At 40.7% G+C, this 15,569-nt stretch overlaps 1 protein-coding gene across 2 annotated transcripts in view; it reads right to left on the reverse strand.

Moving 5' to 3' along the window:
• Positions 1–1,529: 1,529 nt before the first annotated feature.
• The window catches only part of LOC122649124 (small RNA degrading nuclease 5-like), a 53,415-nt gene continuing 39,375 nt past the window's right edge, over positions 1,530–15,569 (reverse strand). Inside the window, exons 10-15 of one of the 2 annotated variants that reach the window (XM_043842489.1) lie at positions 6,119–6,179; positions 5,652–5,919; positions 3,726–3,907; positions 3,333–3,628; positions 2,223–2,349; positions 1,530–1,573 (exon numbers count right to left, since the gene is read on the reverse strand). In XM_043842489.1, the coding sequence (XP_043698424.1) occupies positions 2,226–2,349; positions 3,333–3,628; positions 3,726–3,907; positions 5,652–5,919; positions 6,119–6,179 (931 nt within the window). In that variant the 3' untranslated portion in view covers positions 1,530–1,573; positions 2,223–2,225. Of the gene's footprint in view, positions 1,574–2,153; positions 2,350–3,332; positions 3,629–3,725; positions 3,908–5,651; positions 5,920–6,118; positions 6,180–15,569 lie in introns of those variants that run through there. The other variant, XM_043842490.1, reaches the window with a different exon arrangement.

The following is a 15,569-nucleotide window of genomic DNA, read 5'->3' on the forward strand; positions in this document are numbered from 1 at the left end:
CTCACGTGGAGTGGCACCAGATTCAAATTCCAGCATCCTCTGTTGTCCATGGTCACAATAGTATACAACTGAGCCCTTTTCAGGACAATTGGCGCTAATCATCTAACATTGCGTCATTCTTTGTTAACCAGATCTCCTAATTAAGATTCAACATCTTAGCTTGTAGCATCAAAGAATCCCAATCTCTGCTGACTGCAATTGTTCATATGAAGAGGATACCCACACGCTCAGTGTTTACATCTTCTTCATCTACAGAATTAGCTGTATGGATTAACAGGACATGATTCTTTATGTATCTTCCGCCATTCTAGGTGCATACAGATTGTTAGGCACCATTGTCTCTTGTAAATAGCACAAAAATGGTGTGACGTGTTAATATTAGTTGGGGATTAAAATGCTGGGCAACTCCAAGAATGATAAGTTCTCGTGCCGTTTTGGTTGTGTTCCAAATTTCTTGAGCTCAAGTTCTGTTTGTCTTCCTGTTCTGGTGACTACTATGGTAAGAATTTGGAAAATCCTAGTTCCTCGAATCTTTTATAAGACCTAATAGCAAGAGTCTGATAGCAGTAGCCAATGAAACATAAATCATTGGATTAGGTTAGGTACAAAATTTTTAATTATTATAGCTCTTCAATTTTAATCGCCGCAATAATGAGGATTAAACTCAGATAGGCTGATCAATGAGATCTACAAACATCCTAATCTCAAAACAATATACATGAGCACATCACAGCCATGTCAATGACAGCATAGTGCATCTCAGGCTGCGAAGGGTTCTGCTAAGGTCACAAAAACCTAACCAAGCAAATCGTAATCCTGAGGGTTGAAGGTTATCCCACCCACCTTAAAAACAAATATTGACGGTTGCCCTACAAACAGCCTTTTTACAAGACGGCAGTGGCCCTGTGATTTCCTTAGCTACCAGATAGGTTTGTAATCGATTGTGCCTTCATGACTGTCTTAGCAGGGTTTACAACGGAAAATTGGACCAACCAGCAAGGAATAGAATCAGTTAAGATGATCTGTTTACGGAATACTTGCCACCCTCAATGACCCCCGCCATAAATGTTTGAAAAACACTTCCATCCCTTACAGAATTTATTTACTCAGCATGTTAATGGCAATAGCAAAATGAACCAAAGAATTCTAGCACACATCAGATCACCCGGATGATGCACAGATCGTCACACTTGGATATCCAGCTTTTTTGTAAGAAGTACAGAAATTTCTGAGATACTGAGAGTTGGAAGCTTAAGTCATGTACAAAAAATTCTGGCCTGAGTTCAGTGTCACTAAGAATTTCCCTTGCCCATCTAAACTTGTAATTTACTAATGATGGACCAGGAAAACTATTACATGCTTAAGGCTGCCCATATTCTTGGATCTTACCCAACTTCTCCCACCCAACAAAATAATAAAATAAGATAATAAACACCCGAAAGGTTAATACATTAGCAACCATTCAATCAATACAAAATTTTCCTCTCCATAATTCTTCACCCGAATGCTACAGAAGCTAAGAGGTTTCTCAGAAACAGCACATCACAAAGACCGATAATTAGAAATTGTCTAGCTACGTAGAGCTACTTCATCTCAACAAATCAAACTATGTATAATTGACGTCTTTTATTGGATTTATTCTCCAATTAACAAAAAGAACTATATATGATTAATATCCCATTAACCAAAGCACCTTATTTTATCTTTATAGATGATGTGGAAGGACAATTTATTTTTTATTTGATCCTTGTAAGAAACTGATTACAATTTTGTGTGAGAAGCAATACCTGCTCTTTGACTGAATGATATTTCCTGGGTGAAGCAGTACTATCATGCCATGCATTTCCTGTATCTTCAGATGATGAACCGCTTTCAAAGGCCAGAAAGGAGTTTGATTTTATAACCAAAAATTTATCAGAAATGTTACTTCTACTTCTGGGGGAAAAAAAACACTTGTGAACTCCAATGTTTCATTTCTATTTGTTACTTCAGGTGAAGAATGATGATGTACACTTTGTCTAGATCCAATTCTCGGAGTTGAATTCCTATTTCCAGAGACATGCAGAGGATGTTAACAAATTGAATGGTAAAGTTGCAGAAATGATACATTGCTTACATATCATAAGGCATTTAAAAAAGGTAAAGGCATTTGTTGAAATTTTGTTATATAGAGATATAATACAAAGAATGCTACAACGGCAAAGAACCTTCTTTGAAGCAGCAGATCAATGCTTCACAGCAACAAAACATAGAGCTACTTCAGCTTGGGCCTGGAGCTCTTCCAATACCCTTACAAGTTTCTCACGGCAAATTGTGGTCTCTTCCTGCTCTGTGATCATTTTCCTCAATCTTCACCCATTGCACAAATACAAGTATGCAAGAAAATGTGATAAGAAAATCATCAAACCATTGAACAAAGAAGATTGAAAAAGCATTAGTAGAAAACATCAAGTACCAAGCTTTAGATCAAGGGAAAATCTTCTTGTAACCAAAGTGGTGAAGTAAGAAGTTGTAACCTTATTGTTTTGCCATTTAAAAAAAACACATTTTTTAATCAACAAGGATAAATCCTGTCATTTCATATAAATAATGCGTTAAATAAATAACCTTTTAACTTTTTGAAAACCCTTTTTACACCTGCATTAAATAACTTCTGATAATAAGACAGCCCAATTAAAGGAATGTAAGAAATTCTTAATTCACCACTTAGGTGAGGAGAAGTTGCACGCTTAGATAACATAGATGGGACCCCTTTTATTCAATAAAAGATTGTGATCATGATGGAAAGTAACCAAAAAAGAGACCCATCGGGATGTGAGCTCAACCTCATAAAAAATTCCATTCTGTTTAGGTTTTTATCCCATTCAATCAATGTAATTGAATGTGATGCAAAATTAAAGAGTTGACTCAACTATGATTCCATTCATTGGATGTCTTAGAAGGAATTATATGGGTTTATGGACCATGACTCCCATTGAAAAAACTTCTTAACAAAAAAAAAATGAAAAAAAAGGGGAACAGAAAACCCTAAGCATATTAGACATTGGAACCACATCAAGGGTTTAAAATTTTAGCCAAGCTCATTGAGTTTATGTACAAGTACAATTTGGCAACACAGGAATTTTATTTTATGGGAAGGGGAGGGATTGAAAAGAGTGAAAATTATCAACTGTAGGAACTTTTGTCCTTTTCCCAAGTCTGAGCATTCCAGTTATTTGCAATATCAAATCATAATCCATGGCAAATATCTTTGTTGATATTGAAGATAGATTAATTGAAAAAGCATATAATCAGAACATGACTAGTTGCAATAAGGCAGAGTTATGGCATACCTTTGGACAACTGCTGTGTTTCCATGACCAGTACAAACAATAAGCATAGCATTTGTTGGCAACCTAGCATAGAGGCTTCGGATACGAGCATCCATACGAGTAAGTATGTCCTTCAATTCAGGGGTCACAGAGTATTTGATGTCTTTACATCTTTTAGATGTCTTGTGACATGTAAGCAATGATATCATTTCTGCAACTTTACTATTCAATTTGTCCACATCCTCTGCTTGTCTCCGGAAATAGGAATTCAACTCCGAGAATTGGGTCCAAACAAAGTGTACATTATCATTCTTCACCTAAAGCAACAAATAAAATTCAACATTAGAATTCAAAAGTGTTTTCATTCAGAAGTAGAAGTAACATTTCAGACAAATTTTTGGTTACAAAATCAACCTCCTTGCTGGCCTTTGCAAGTGCTTCATCATCTGAAGATATAGGAAATGCATGGCATGATCCAGCAGCATACCGCTTCACCAAGGAAATATCATCAATAAAAGAGCAGGTCTTGCCACTCTCGCTCAAAACAGTAACCAATTTCTTACGCATGAATGATGGTGGTGAACCAAATTCAGGCCCTAATACCAAACCAAATGAGCCATAGAGATAAAATAAGATGCTTTTTTTTTTGGTAAAGATAAAATAAGATGCTTTAGTTGTAGAGATATCAATTATACATAATTTTTGTTAACTGGAGAATAAATCCAATCAAAGAAGTTACAATGAGCAACAGACTAGATGAGAAGGTAAATTCAAGAAGAGCTGTCTTTGTTTTAAATGGCAGGGCAAAAGATTGTTTCACCACAGGCACACTCCAACATTTTTCCTGGGCCATTCTTAACCCAACCCCCAACCCGTCAGGCTGTGTTTGGTTGTCACGAGACTCACGACATGAATAGAAAAGAAAATAAAACCGTACAAAAATTATACTGTTTAATTGCCTTTCAACATTGTATCCATGTTTGGTTTGCAACAAAACGATGGAAGATTCTTTCTGCTAAATTTAAAATTTGCATCGATATTAACTTTATTTTCTATCACTGTCAATATACATTTCTCGTTGTGAGAACGAGAAAACTACAATTTTATGCAAGAAAAGTCCATTTTTAAGTTTCCAGATCCGGCAACTTCGCCGTCTCACAATCGGCGTCGTGCGCAGTTGGTAGCTAGTTGGGATGCAGACTTGGCTCCAGTATTTAACCCCAAATGGGCCTCACCACCATCAATGCAGATGGAAGGTATAAATTATGCCGCAGCTTGAATAGTGACTTGCAAATGCTTCTGTCCTCTGGGTTCAGTCACTCCGCCATTGAAAAACAGGGGTCTTGTGTTTGTTGTGTGCTAAAACCAGGACCTTCTTCTCTAGATTTTTCTCTTCACCAAAATATCACCCTCTCTGACTTAATGGAAACAGGAGATGAAGAAGAAGGTTGCAGCAGCAACGATTGGGCATCGTTGGTGCTCCAAGATCCGGCGATTGAAGAAGACAATTGGAGCTGATATCAACGCTTGCAGTAGAGGAAAAAGATTCAATGGCAAGCTTCACTCTTCTCCTTGTCTTCTTCCTCCCTCTCTGTTTTCCTCTAAGACTTCACCGGAGAACTTACCACCTAGCAGTTGCATAGCTTCCAGAGTTATCCGTTCTTTGAATCAAGTGTCCTTACTTCTGACCGGGACAGCAGAGAAGCCGATAATCGTCTGGGGAGTTTTGCTCTGACTGATTGATTTAAAACCTGTCTCTAAATTATTATTTTTTAATTGCAGTTGGGAAGAGCTTTGAGTTGTTGTGAGTTTGGCTTTTCAGTTCTCATCATTATTGACAAAGAAAGCTATTGCTGAGGTCCAAAATTGGTTCCTTTCAATTATTTAACACACAAAAAAACTTTTTTTTTTCTTTTCTATGGACAACCAAATGCATAGAAAACTTCTTTTTCCCTCTTCTTTTCATTTCTTTTCTTTTCTATCCATTTCTATCAAACCAAACACAGCCTCAAAGAAAAAGAAGAGAGATCTCCATAAACAGTTTCTATGGGGAAAAGAACTCCAAAAAACATTGAATCAGAAACAATGGTTTTTTAGGTAGACATTATATAAGAACATAATATATATTTAAACTCCTTGTACCATCAACAAGCATACAGTAGTATAATTAATTAGGATTCTGAATCAACAAGAAGTCCTAGATATGTCAATATATCACGGTTATATGTTGGTAGAAATGATAAAAGAAAATTTAGAAACAACAATTTGCATGATCCATCCTCATCAGCTTTCACAATTTCAGACAATAAAAGGTACAAAGAAATGCATCTGATTGCTTACCATGTCTAATCTTCAACAGTGCTAATTCCATTGTAGCTCTTGCATCTTCAATACTGTCGTGTCCATTTCCTGATGTCTGTATCTCCCTAGAAAGAAATCTCCGCGCAAGCACTCTTAAAGCAGTCTTGTAACGTACACCACGCGGGTTTTTGTACAATACCGCAGTATCAATCACCAAATTATGGGAGATCTTTAAAGCTATTAGGTCATTCTCCAAAGAGTGCCCCACTAGGATGGTCTCTTTGTAAACAAGCTTTAAAAACTCTTCCTGAATAGGAATAACTAGACATTATATTGATGCTAAATACACAGCATATAAAGAAAAAAGCGGATTACTCATACAACTTTAATCCATTTGTGTCACTTATTTATGCATGAAACTTGCATCCCCTTCCCCAACACCCCCACCCCTCAAAAAAAAAAGAAGTATCCATGGAACCGTAAAGGAATTAAACCAAGTAATGCACCTGAATATCTTTCAGGGTTGTAGTGACCCCACTTAGCATCTCACATGTTATTCCACTATACCTGCAGAAAGCAGTATAAAAATACTTCAAACATAGTAATGTGTAATTTCATTTTCAATAATAGAAAACTTCTCTATTCATCAACCCTACCATTTATGAACTCTCTCACAAGCAAAGGAAGATCCTACTTACAGAGCAATTGATGTAAGAATTTAGGTAAAAGAGTCAAGAATCTAGACTCCGGAAATTTTGGGCCTTGAACAAGGAAAGAAACTATTTTGATTTGTTATAGGTAGAAGAGTCAAGATGTGAGGGTTTTGAACACTTTGTACACATAGCCAAAAAAGAATGTAGTTATCTAAGTTGGTAAAGTATGTGAGAGTTGCACCACCAACCAGGGTCTGAAACATGTCATCTTCTGTTCCCTAACCACTTGCCCAACAAGGCAACAAATAAATTCAAAGGCAGATGTCAATGGAGAAACTGTATCAGATGGTCAAGGTTATATGTGAAGATAATGGACTCAAACAAATATCTTGGTTTCAGTAAGGAGTTAAATATCTGCCAAGGTCCAATAATCAAGATACCAGAAACATGACATAGAATCATGGCCACTACTCAATATATGACTAGTTGGGTCTTACCTTTTTACAGACCAGTAGTCAACATAACTCTATCCAACAAACATTTAGACAGAATCTGAAATAAAAAGACAACAACAAAATATTCAATAGTCTATTTACTAGTCTCACTAGCATAGCTTCCACCCAAATTTATGACTTAGTCAACAGTCTCTAGGTGTGGAGCCTGTAGACAATCTTTCGTTTCTAAGACCATACAAACAAAAGAACTTAACCTAGTAAACTACACTCTCTGGAACAGTTTTGGGATGACCAACATACTCCCTCCCTTCCTCTCTCCCACCTCACGCTCCCCAAAATCCAGAATCAACTTAGATGGTTGGAAGCAATATCTTTCCTCTTTAAAAATACACACCTTCGATGCCTTCTTTTTTTTTAATTAAAATAAAATTCTATTCAAACACAAAGAGGAGAAAACAACAGCATGTTATGCAACAACAAGACGGAAAGGGCACCAACCCCCAGAAGGAACTACACAGTGTTTTTGCCATTTGATTTCCTCTCACAATCATCCAGTGTTGTAGCACATGAAGGCATCCCCTTGAGTTTTGCCTCTTCCTGGTAATGGGGTTAGATTGTTTTGCTTCACTTGTCATCCACATCTACATCTATTTAGGAATTCTAAATAAAATCAACTTCACATCATAGTTGCCATGGCGTCTAGGCGAGACCCAAGGCGTTGGAGAGGGTCCAAATTAAGGCGATCAAGCCACCTGAACACACCTAGTATGCTTCACATATTTATTAAAATAAAATCTTAATAATGAATCTTATCATTGTCCTTTACAATGAACTAATTAAGTCTACATTAGTATACTTTTAGCAGCGAGGTTGCAAAGGAGCATTACAGTTGGCAATAATTGTATTAAAGCTCATGATGCGAAGAACAATGCCCTCAAGAGTGTGAAGGGCATACCCATTGCACGAGGCTCCCGCCACTGCGGGGTCTGGGGAGGGTCATAATGTACAAAGCCTTACCTCTGCTTTCGCAAAGAGGCTGTTTCGAGACTCAAACCCGTGACCACTTGGTCAGAATGGAGCAACCTTACCGTTGCACCAAGGCCTGCCCTCAAGGCTCTCAAGAGTGTAATTATTGCAATTCTAACATATGTCACAGACCATATTTTGTTCCTGATTTATGGATCAGTTTGCAAGTGATCCCATAAGAGGGCCCACCTGCGTGACAGTATTAGGATTTAGACACAATAAACTATCAAACTAGCGGACACAGAAAGAGAAAAGGAGAAAAAGCAGCTCTGCAGAAAAAGGCAGAGTCAATTGAGTAATAACTCACCCCTTGGTCATATATATATTCAGAAATTCGGTGCAACGGTTAGGTTGCTCTATTGTGACCAAGTGGTCACGGGTTCGAGTCTCTGGAAACAGCCTCTCTACAAAGCAGGGATAAGGCTGTGTACATTATGACCCTCCCCAGACCCCACAGTGACGGGAGCCTCGTGCACTAGGTACGCCCTTTATAGTCCAAGATATAAAAGGAAACTGAAACAGAAACTAGAAAATAAACAATCTAGAAACTACCAAATAAGAAACCACAAGAGAACATATACTGCCAGCAACATAAAGTGTGTACATGACACATATGTACCCTAGGGGTGTCAATTGGTCCGGTTCCTTAACGGTTCAGGCCCTAAGGGGTCAAGACCAAAACCGGACCAATAAGCTAATCGGTTCCAAACCTGAGATCCAAGACCATTAACTAATGGGTGGGCCGGTTCCGGTTCCTAAATTGTTTTGAGCAACCCAATTTTTTTTTAAAAAAAAAATCTCTAACACATGCTACATATATTCAATAATTTTACAATAAGATATTAACTTCATTCACATGAAATATGCAACCCACTATCATTTTTTTCTTCTCAAATCATGGAACTATTCCATATTACCTCTTGTTTTGAATTAAATTAATAAGTAGGAACACCACCACCCTCATAAGTTAGGATTATTTTAAGGTATGTTCTTAAGTTAGCATTCCCAAATGGACCTTTAAAATAACAACAGAATCTTTGGTAAAATAGCATACGAGACAAGTGGTACTAGTCAAAATGGACTAAAAAAAATAAGGGTTTTGACCTTAGCTCTCATGAGAATTATATAATATATAGGGTTATGATGTGAATTTATTCCGTTTCCACTGGTTCCGGTTCCTAATTGGTATACCGGTTTTGGAACCGTTGGGAGACAATTAACTTAATTGGTAGATCCGGAACCAGATCAATAACTTATCGGTAGATACAAAACCGGACCAATAAGCTATTGGGTGGGTGGGTACCAATTCCGGTTCGTAGCGGTTCTGGTCCAAAAAATGACATCCTTAATGTACCACCACGGTATATATGGGTCATGTAACCTTACAACTTAACTTGGTAGACTTTAACACTCCCGCTCAAGCTTATAGGTCACCCATGCCCAGCAGCCCAGCTGGAAACAATTCTTACAAAAGGCTGGCCCAAATAGAGGCTTAGTAAACATATCAACAAGCTGATCAACAGAAGAGAAAAAAGGAGTAATAATAAGCTTTTCCATGACAGCACTCTGCACAAAATGACAATCAACTTCGATGTGCTATGTCCTTTATAAAACGCCGAGTTGCTGGTGATGTAGATAGCAACGTGGTTGTCACAGAACATCTTCATAGAATAAGTGACTAGAAAACCCAACTCTTGAAGTAGAGACCTTAACCACATTAACTCAGCTGCAATATGAGCCATAGCTCTATACTCAATTTCAGCAATGGATCTAGCCACAATGGTCTGCTTCCTGCTATGCCATGTGACTAGATTTCCACCAACAAATGTACAAAGACTTGTAGACCTTCTGTCCTCATCAGCACTAGTCCAGTTAGCATCAAAGTACCCTACCAAATCAACACTCTAATTAGGACAATAAATGAGCCCCTTTCCTGGAGCATCCTTCAAATATTTCAAGATCCAACAAGCTGCCTCCCAATGCATCGCCTTTGGTGACTGCATAAACTGACTAATGACCCCAACTGCAAAGGATATGTCAGGGCGAGCAATAGTCAAATAAATCAATTTCGCCACAAACCTTTTGTATCGGTGTGGATCATCGAAGTCTTCTCCACTAGTAGCACGTCCAACTTCTGATGGGGATCCATAAGAGACTCAACTGATTTGGAAGCAAGCATACTAGTTTCAGATAGTGAATCTACAAACACATACTTCTAGTGCAACAAATTGATTCCTTTCTTACTTCTTAGTAGCTCAATATCCAGAAAATATCTAAAAGCAACCAAATCTTTCATCTAAAAATGTTGATGTAGATAACCTTTTACTTCTGCAATGCCAGATATATCATTTCTAGATATTATGATATCATCAACATAGACCACCAATACCACTACCTTAGACCCTCAGCATCGTACAAACACAAAATTATCAGAATAGCACTGTGAAAAACCACAATGAGTAACTATAGAGCTGAATTTGTTGAACCCGACTCTAGGTGACTGTTTTAAAACCTAGATGGCCTTATGTAACTTGCAAACTCTGGCAGAATTCTCCCACTGAGCAACATGGCTTTGGCTGCTGCCACAGTGGCTACTACTCCTCCCGGAAACCCACTCCCCCATCTCCCTGAAACCCTCATTTCCCTGCATTTTTTTTCCCTTTTTTTTCTTCTCATTCTTCTTCCCTTCTCTGTTCCATGTTTTTTCCCCCCTTCCTCTGCCTTCTTCTATGGCTGTGGCAGTAATGGTGGCACACTGCCTGGCTTCAGCTATTGTTGGCCAGTGGCTTTGGCTGCTGCTACTGTAATTCCATGATTCAAAAATTCTATGGTAGCTGGAAGTCTATGATTTAAGGGTGCTTCTATACATCACTACCGAGAGTGAAGGAGTTCACTTCACAATAACCTTTTTATCCTTTCCAATTAAGTTTTATGAGTTGGAATGGAGGGTAATTTTCGTAATTTCACCCTCCTCCCTCTCCTTCTCCCAATCTCCCCCTTCTTCTCAGTCTCAGTCCCCTCCACTCAGCCTTGTCCTCATTCCCCGCAGCACCGCGCCCAGCCCACTTCTCACAGTTATTAGAGACAACAATCCTACCGTTTCCATCTCCACACCATTTCAGTTAAATCAAATCTTTAAAGCCCTGAAAAAGAAACCACTAGACTTTAGGTACCCAGCCCAAACTCCTCACAAACCAAAAATATTTGCTCTGAAAATTAAAAGTTGCAGAGTCTGATCCAATGCTCACAAACTCTGAAGAATGAGCTTTCAAAGCACCAAAATCTCATGTACGAATTCAGAAATCTTTGTTTTGAAAATCAGACGCTTGTAGTCGGTGCTTAGGGTTTTACCGGTCCTTGCATATCTCATTAAGTGTAATCGTCCCTGAACCTTTCCGCTTATGTCTTCCTCAGCAACAAAGTCTTCTTCGTTGGAGGGTTTACAGCGGGGATGGAGTTGTCATAGCTATGGCTGAACTTGTTCATTGATTGCCATTTCTCCACCGCCTTAGCACCGTGACAGCTATGCCGCGGGTGGTGTAAACCATGAAAATAGTCTTCACAAGAAGCATTAGACCATTAGAGAGAAAAGAATAGGCCCTAGTTCATCTGTGAATCATCTCAAACTGAGGGCATTCAGTGGTAGTTAGGCTGCTGCAGGCAGAACCGTGAAGGAAGCTTCAAAACCAATCAAACCAAGGTTGAGAAGAATCGATCACTTAGTTTATTTAGTGCTCTGGTAACCATGTGACAGTATTAGTGTAATGCCCCAGAAATTAGAAACCTGGGGGTACCTTTCTTTTCTTTTCTTTTTTCCTTTCCTCCGGTTCTTTTATTCTCTATTTATATTTAATTGGTAGACACAAAAGAATAACTAAAGGGCTAGCCTAGTGGTTGTGGCCTTAGTTTGAAGTCTTGGGTTCAAGTCTTGGGGGTTGGACATCTTAAGTAAATCTTTTATTTTATTTTATTTCAGCCTTAGGCTGGTAGACCCCACCCTACCAAACAAACCGTGAGAAGGGAGGAAACTTCAGAATCGTGGAAGGATTAGAGGGTAGAGATAAAATAGGAGTAGGTCAAAAAATAATAATAATAACTATAATAAAAGAGGGACAGAAATATCGTGTGAGAGAGAGGGAGAGAAAAAGAGACCGAGAGAGATAGGGAGAGAGAGAATACAGTAAGAGAGGGAGAGAGAAACCGAGAGAGATAGGGAGAGAGTGAGAGACATTACAGGAGAGAGAGAGAGAGAAAGAGAGGGGGGGAAGTACAAAGTGAAAGAAAAAGAAAGAGATTGAGAGAGGAGAATAACAAAAAAAAAGAAGGGGAAAGAGAGGAATCGTAAGAGAGAAAGGGGGAGAAGAAGAAGATGAAGTCATGGAAGAAGAGGAGAGAGGGAAGAAGAACTGCTGCTGTCTTCTTTTCCATTCCACACTAGAGCCAAAACAGGTAAGGGAACCATTGTGTACTGTGATTTTTTTTCCTACCTAGGAACTCTTCGATTTTCTGCTCCCCAATCTACATTATTATTGGTGTTTCAGGCCATCAGTTATGACCAATGTTTAGAACGTAGATGGTTCTCACATGGAGTGAGACTCAATTCTGTTTACCCTCTTTTCTGGCCATAAAATTTCCTACTAGAACAAGTCACCTAGAAACAGTAATTCAATGGGGTTTTGACCTAAATAATTGAAATCTGCGACCAGTTCAGATTTATCTAATGTTTCCATGTTTACACCTATGTGAACTACACTATTTTTTCTTTTTTTTTTTACCTAATGCATCTGATGGTAACGAAACTTGGGTTAAATTCTGGTTTTCTCGGCATTGAAAACCTATAAGGTTGTAAGGATAAATTCTGGTTTTCGCTGCATTGAAAACCTTTACTGCTTTAGGGTTAAAATCTGATTTTCGCTGCATCGAAAGCTGTTAACAGATTTAGAATTAAAGTAAGGCTTGGATGATTAATGATCACCCCAAGCTCTTCATTTATATCATTGAGAATAGAGGACAGAATTACAAATAAGCAATGTGGGACTAAAACGAAAGTGTCCAGAATACCCCTATGGTTTTAACACTCCCCCTCAAGTTGGACTAAATATGTCTATCATGCCCAACTTGACTAGATTAGGATGGAACAACTTCCCAAATAATCCCTTGGTGAAAATATCAGCAACCTGATCAGTAGGCTTCACAAAGGGAATACAAATCAACCCTTCTTCCATCTTCTCCTTAATAAAATGCCTATCCACTTCAACATGCTTGGTGCGATCATGCTGTACTGGGTTGTGTGCAATGCTGATTGCAGCTTTGTTGCCGCAGTACAACATCATAGGAAGATGAACAGGAACACCAGGGTGTTGTAGCAAGCCTTTCAGCCAAAGTAACTCTCAAATGCCCTGTGCCATAGCATGAAACTCAGCTTCAGCACTAGAACGAGACACCACATTCTACTTCTTGCTACGCTAGGTTACAAGATTGCCTCCTACAAAAGAACAATACCCAGAGATAGACTTTCGATCTGCAGAACCAGCCAGTCAGCATCAGTATGTCTCTATCCGTAGGTGACCATGAGGAGACAAAAGAATGCCTTTTCCAAGAGCTGACTTCAAGTAGCGAAGAATCCGAATAACAACCTCCATATGAGAAGAATGGGTGTCATGCATGAACTGACTCACAGTACTCACAGCAACAGCAATATCTGGACGTGTGTGTGAGAGATAAATCAGCTTCCCCACTAGTCATTGGTACCAGCCTTTATCAATCCTCCTTTTCTTTGAGACGGATAGTAGCCTCCATAGGAGTATCTGAAGGGTGACACCCTAACAAACCAGTTTTAGCCAACAAGTCTAGGACATACTTCCTTTGGGAAAGAAAGATGCCTTTGGAAGATCTGGCAACCTAAATCCCAAGAAAGTACCATAACTTCCCTAGATCTTTATTCTCAAACTCCTACCCAAGAAACTTCTCCAACCGGCTGATCTCATCACCATCGTTGCCAGTAACCATAATGTCATCCACATAGACTATAAGAACAGTGAGTTTTTCACCAACCCTCTTTATAAAGAGAGTGTGATCAGCATTACTCTGTTTATAGCCCACAGAAATCATAGCCTTGTTAAACCGACCAAACCATGCTCGAGGTGACTGCTTTAGCCCATAAAGTGCTTGCTTCAACTTGCACACTGATGAGGCATAAAACACCCCACCAATCAGAAGCGGCCACATGGCCGAGCCGAGGTCATACCAAGAACCGAACTGAGCTAAGCGGAAGACCAAGCCGACCCGATCTGGATAAACCCTACTGCTTAGCCGAGCTCGTCAGACACATCCAAGTCAACCAGACGCTGAGCCAAACTTGGACGGGTCCGAAGAGGCCGACCTAGTAGGCCGAGCTCTTCTGCCGATCTCTGGCAGCACGGCACAGCAGATCAGTACTCACCCAAAGATCCCCATCACGGCTGAGCTGCACGCCCGCCGACCCCATGGTCTGGGCCTACGCAGAGGGGCCTCGATTGGAGCACCATAGCGCGGCAAAGCCCACACAACTAATGATGACCCTCAGGATCATACAGGCCGAGGCCGAGCTCTTAGGCCGAGCTCTCCACGAAGGGGACCATAGCGCCCCACCGGAGATCACGGCACCACGTAAGCACCACCCGAGAATCACGGGATAAGAATCGAGTCACAATCTCATTACGATACCGAATCACACTCCCATTAGGACTCTTACCTTAACAAGGGTCCAACCCCGAAGGAAACTCTCCACTCCACTCCGCTCCGCAGGGAAGAGCCTTACCAAACAAGGACTCTTACCATACTAGGACTCCTCCAACCGCCTCATCTCCCTCTATAAATACTAAGGTATGGAGCTCTATTGCTCATCTCACTTTTTTACTAGCTGTTACGCTGTTGCACTGGTGATCTAACTTGAGCATCGGAGAGTCCTAGGCCGGAGCCACACCGGCTCTCTTGTGCTCATCACTTGGTCTTTGCAGGCTCATCTGTAGGTGAACCAAGCATCGGAGATTTCCACACGCAATAGATTTGGCGCCGTCTGTGGGAACGACATCAGCAAGTCATCGTCATTTCTACCAACTTCAAGAGCAACAATAATGGTGCACACAAGATCAAGGCAGCATGGCTCGACTTCCCGTGGGGATGAGCTACAGCCCGTTGTGCAGGCGAGGCGATCACCGCCCCCTGAGACCTCGCGGCAGGGTGGGACCGGAAGACCCCCTCGGGCAGGGGGTGCGCAGCCCATCACGGGCGCCGCGGTCAATCCCATTCCCCCGCCAGAGGGTGGGAATGGCTGAAGTGTGCTAGACACAGCAGCGGCTGACCGGGTACAGGTCGAGCCAAACTTGAGCGGGCTGGGCTTACCAGCGCCGCCGCCCTTACCGGAGAATTTGGACCCCAAAGCCCCGGCAAATAATCGGCAAGTTATGGACTTGCAACTGCAGATGCTCCAAACCAACGAGATGCTGCGTACTTTCATGAACCAGATGACCCAGGGCGGGTTGATGGGCCAACCACTGGTCGCGCCCCCTCCAACCCCGATGCGCGTAGAAAGAAACTTGCAGCAGAATGGTGGCCAACGTAGGGCCGAGCCTAGCCGGGCCGCGTCATTGCACCCGTCTCGTCAGAAGACTCCTCCGCGCCTTATCAGAGGCGCTCGACAGGATGAACAGGAGCATCACCGAAGCCCGGAGACAGGGTAAGAAATCGAACCAGCAAGCTCGGTAGCAAGGAGGTCGGTATTTTTCGGACGGCTAGCCAAGGGGAGTCCGAGAACAGGAGAACGAGCTAAATGGGAGTGTTGC

Source organism: Telopea speciosissima, chromosome 1 (assembly GCF_018873765.1).
Source record: "Telopea speciosissima isolate NSW1024214 ecotype Mountain lineage chromosome 1, Tspe_v1, whole genome shotgun sequence".
Classification (NCBI taxonomy): Eukaryota; Viridiplantae; Streptophyta; class Magnoliopsida; order Proteales; family Proteaceae; genus Telopea; species Telopea speciosissima.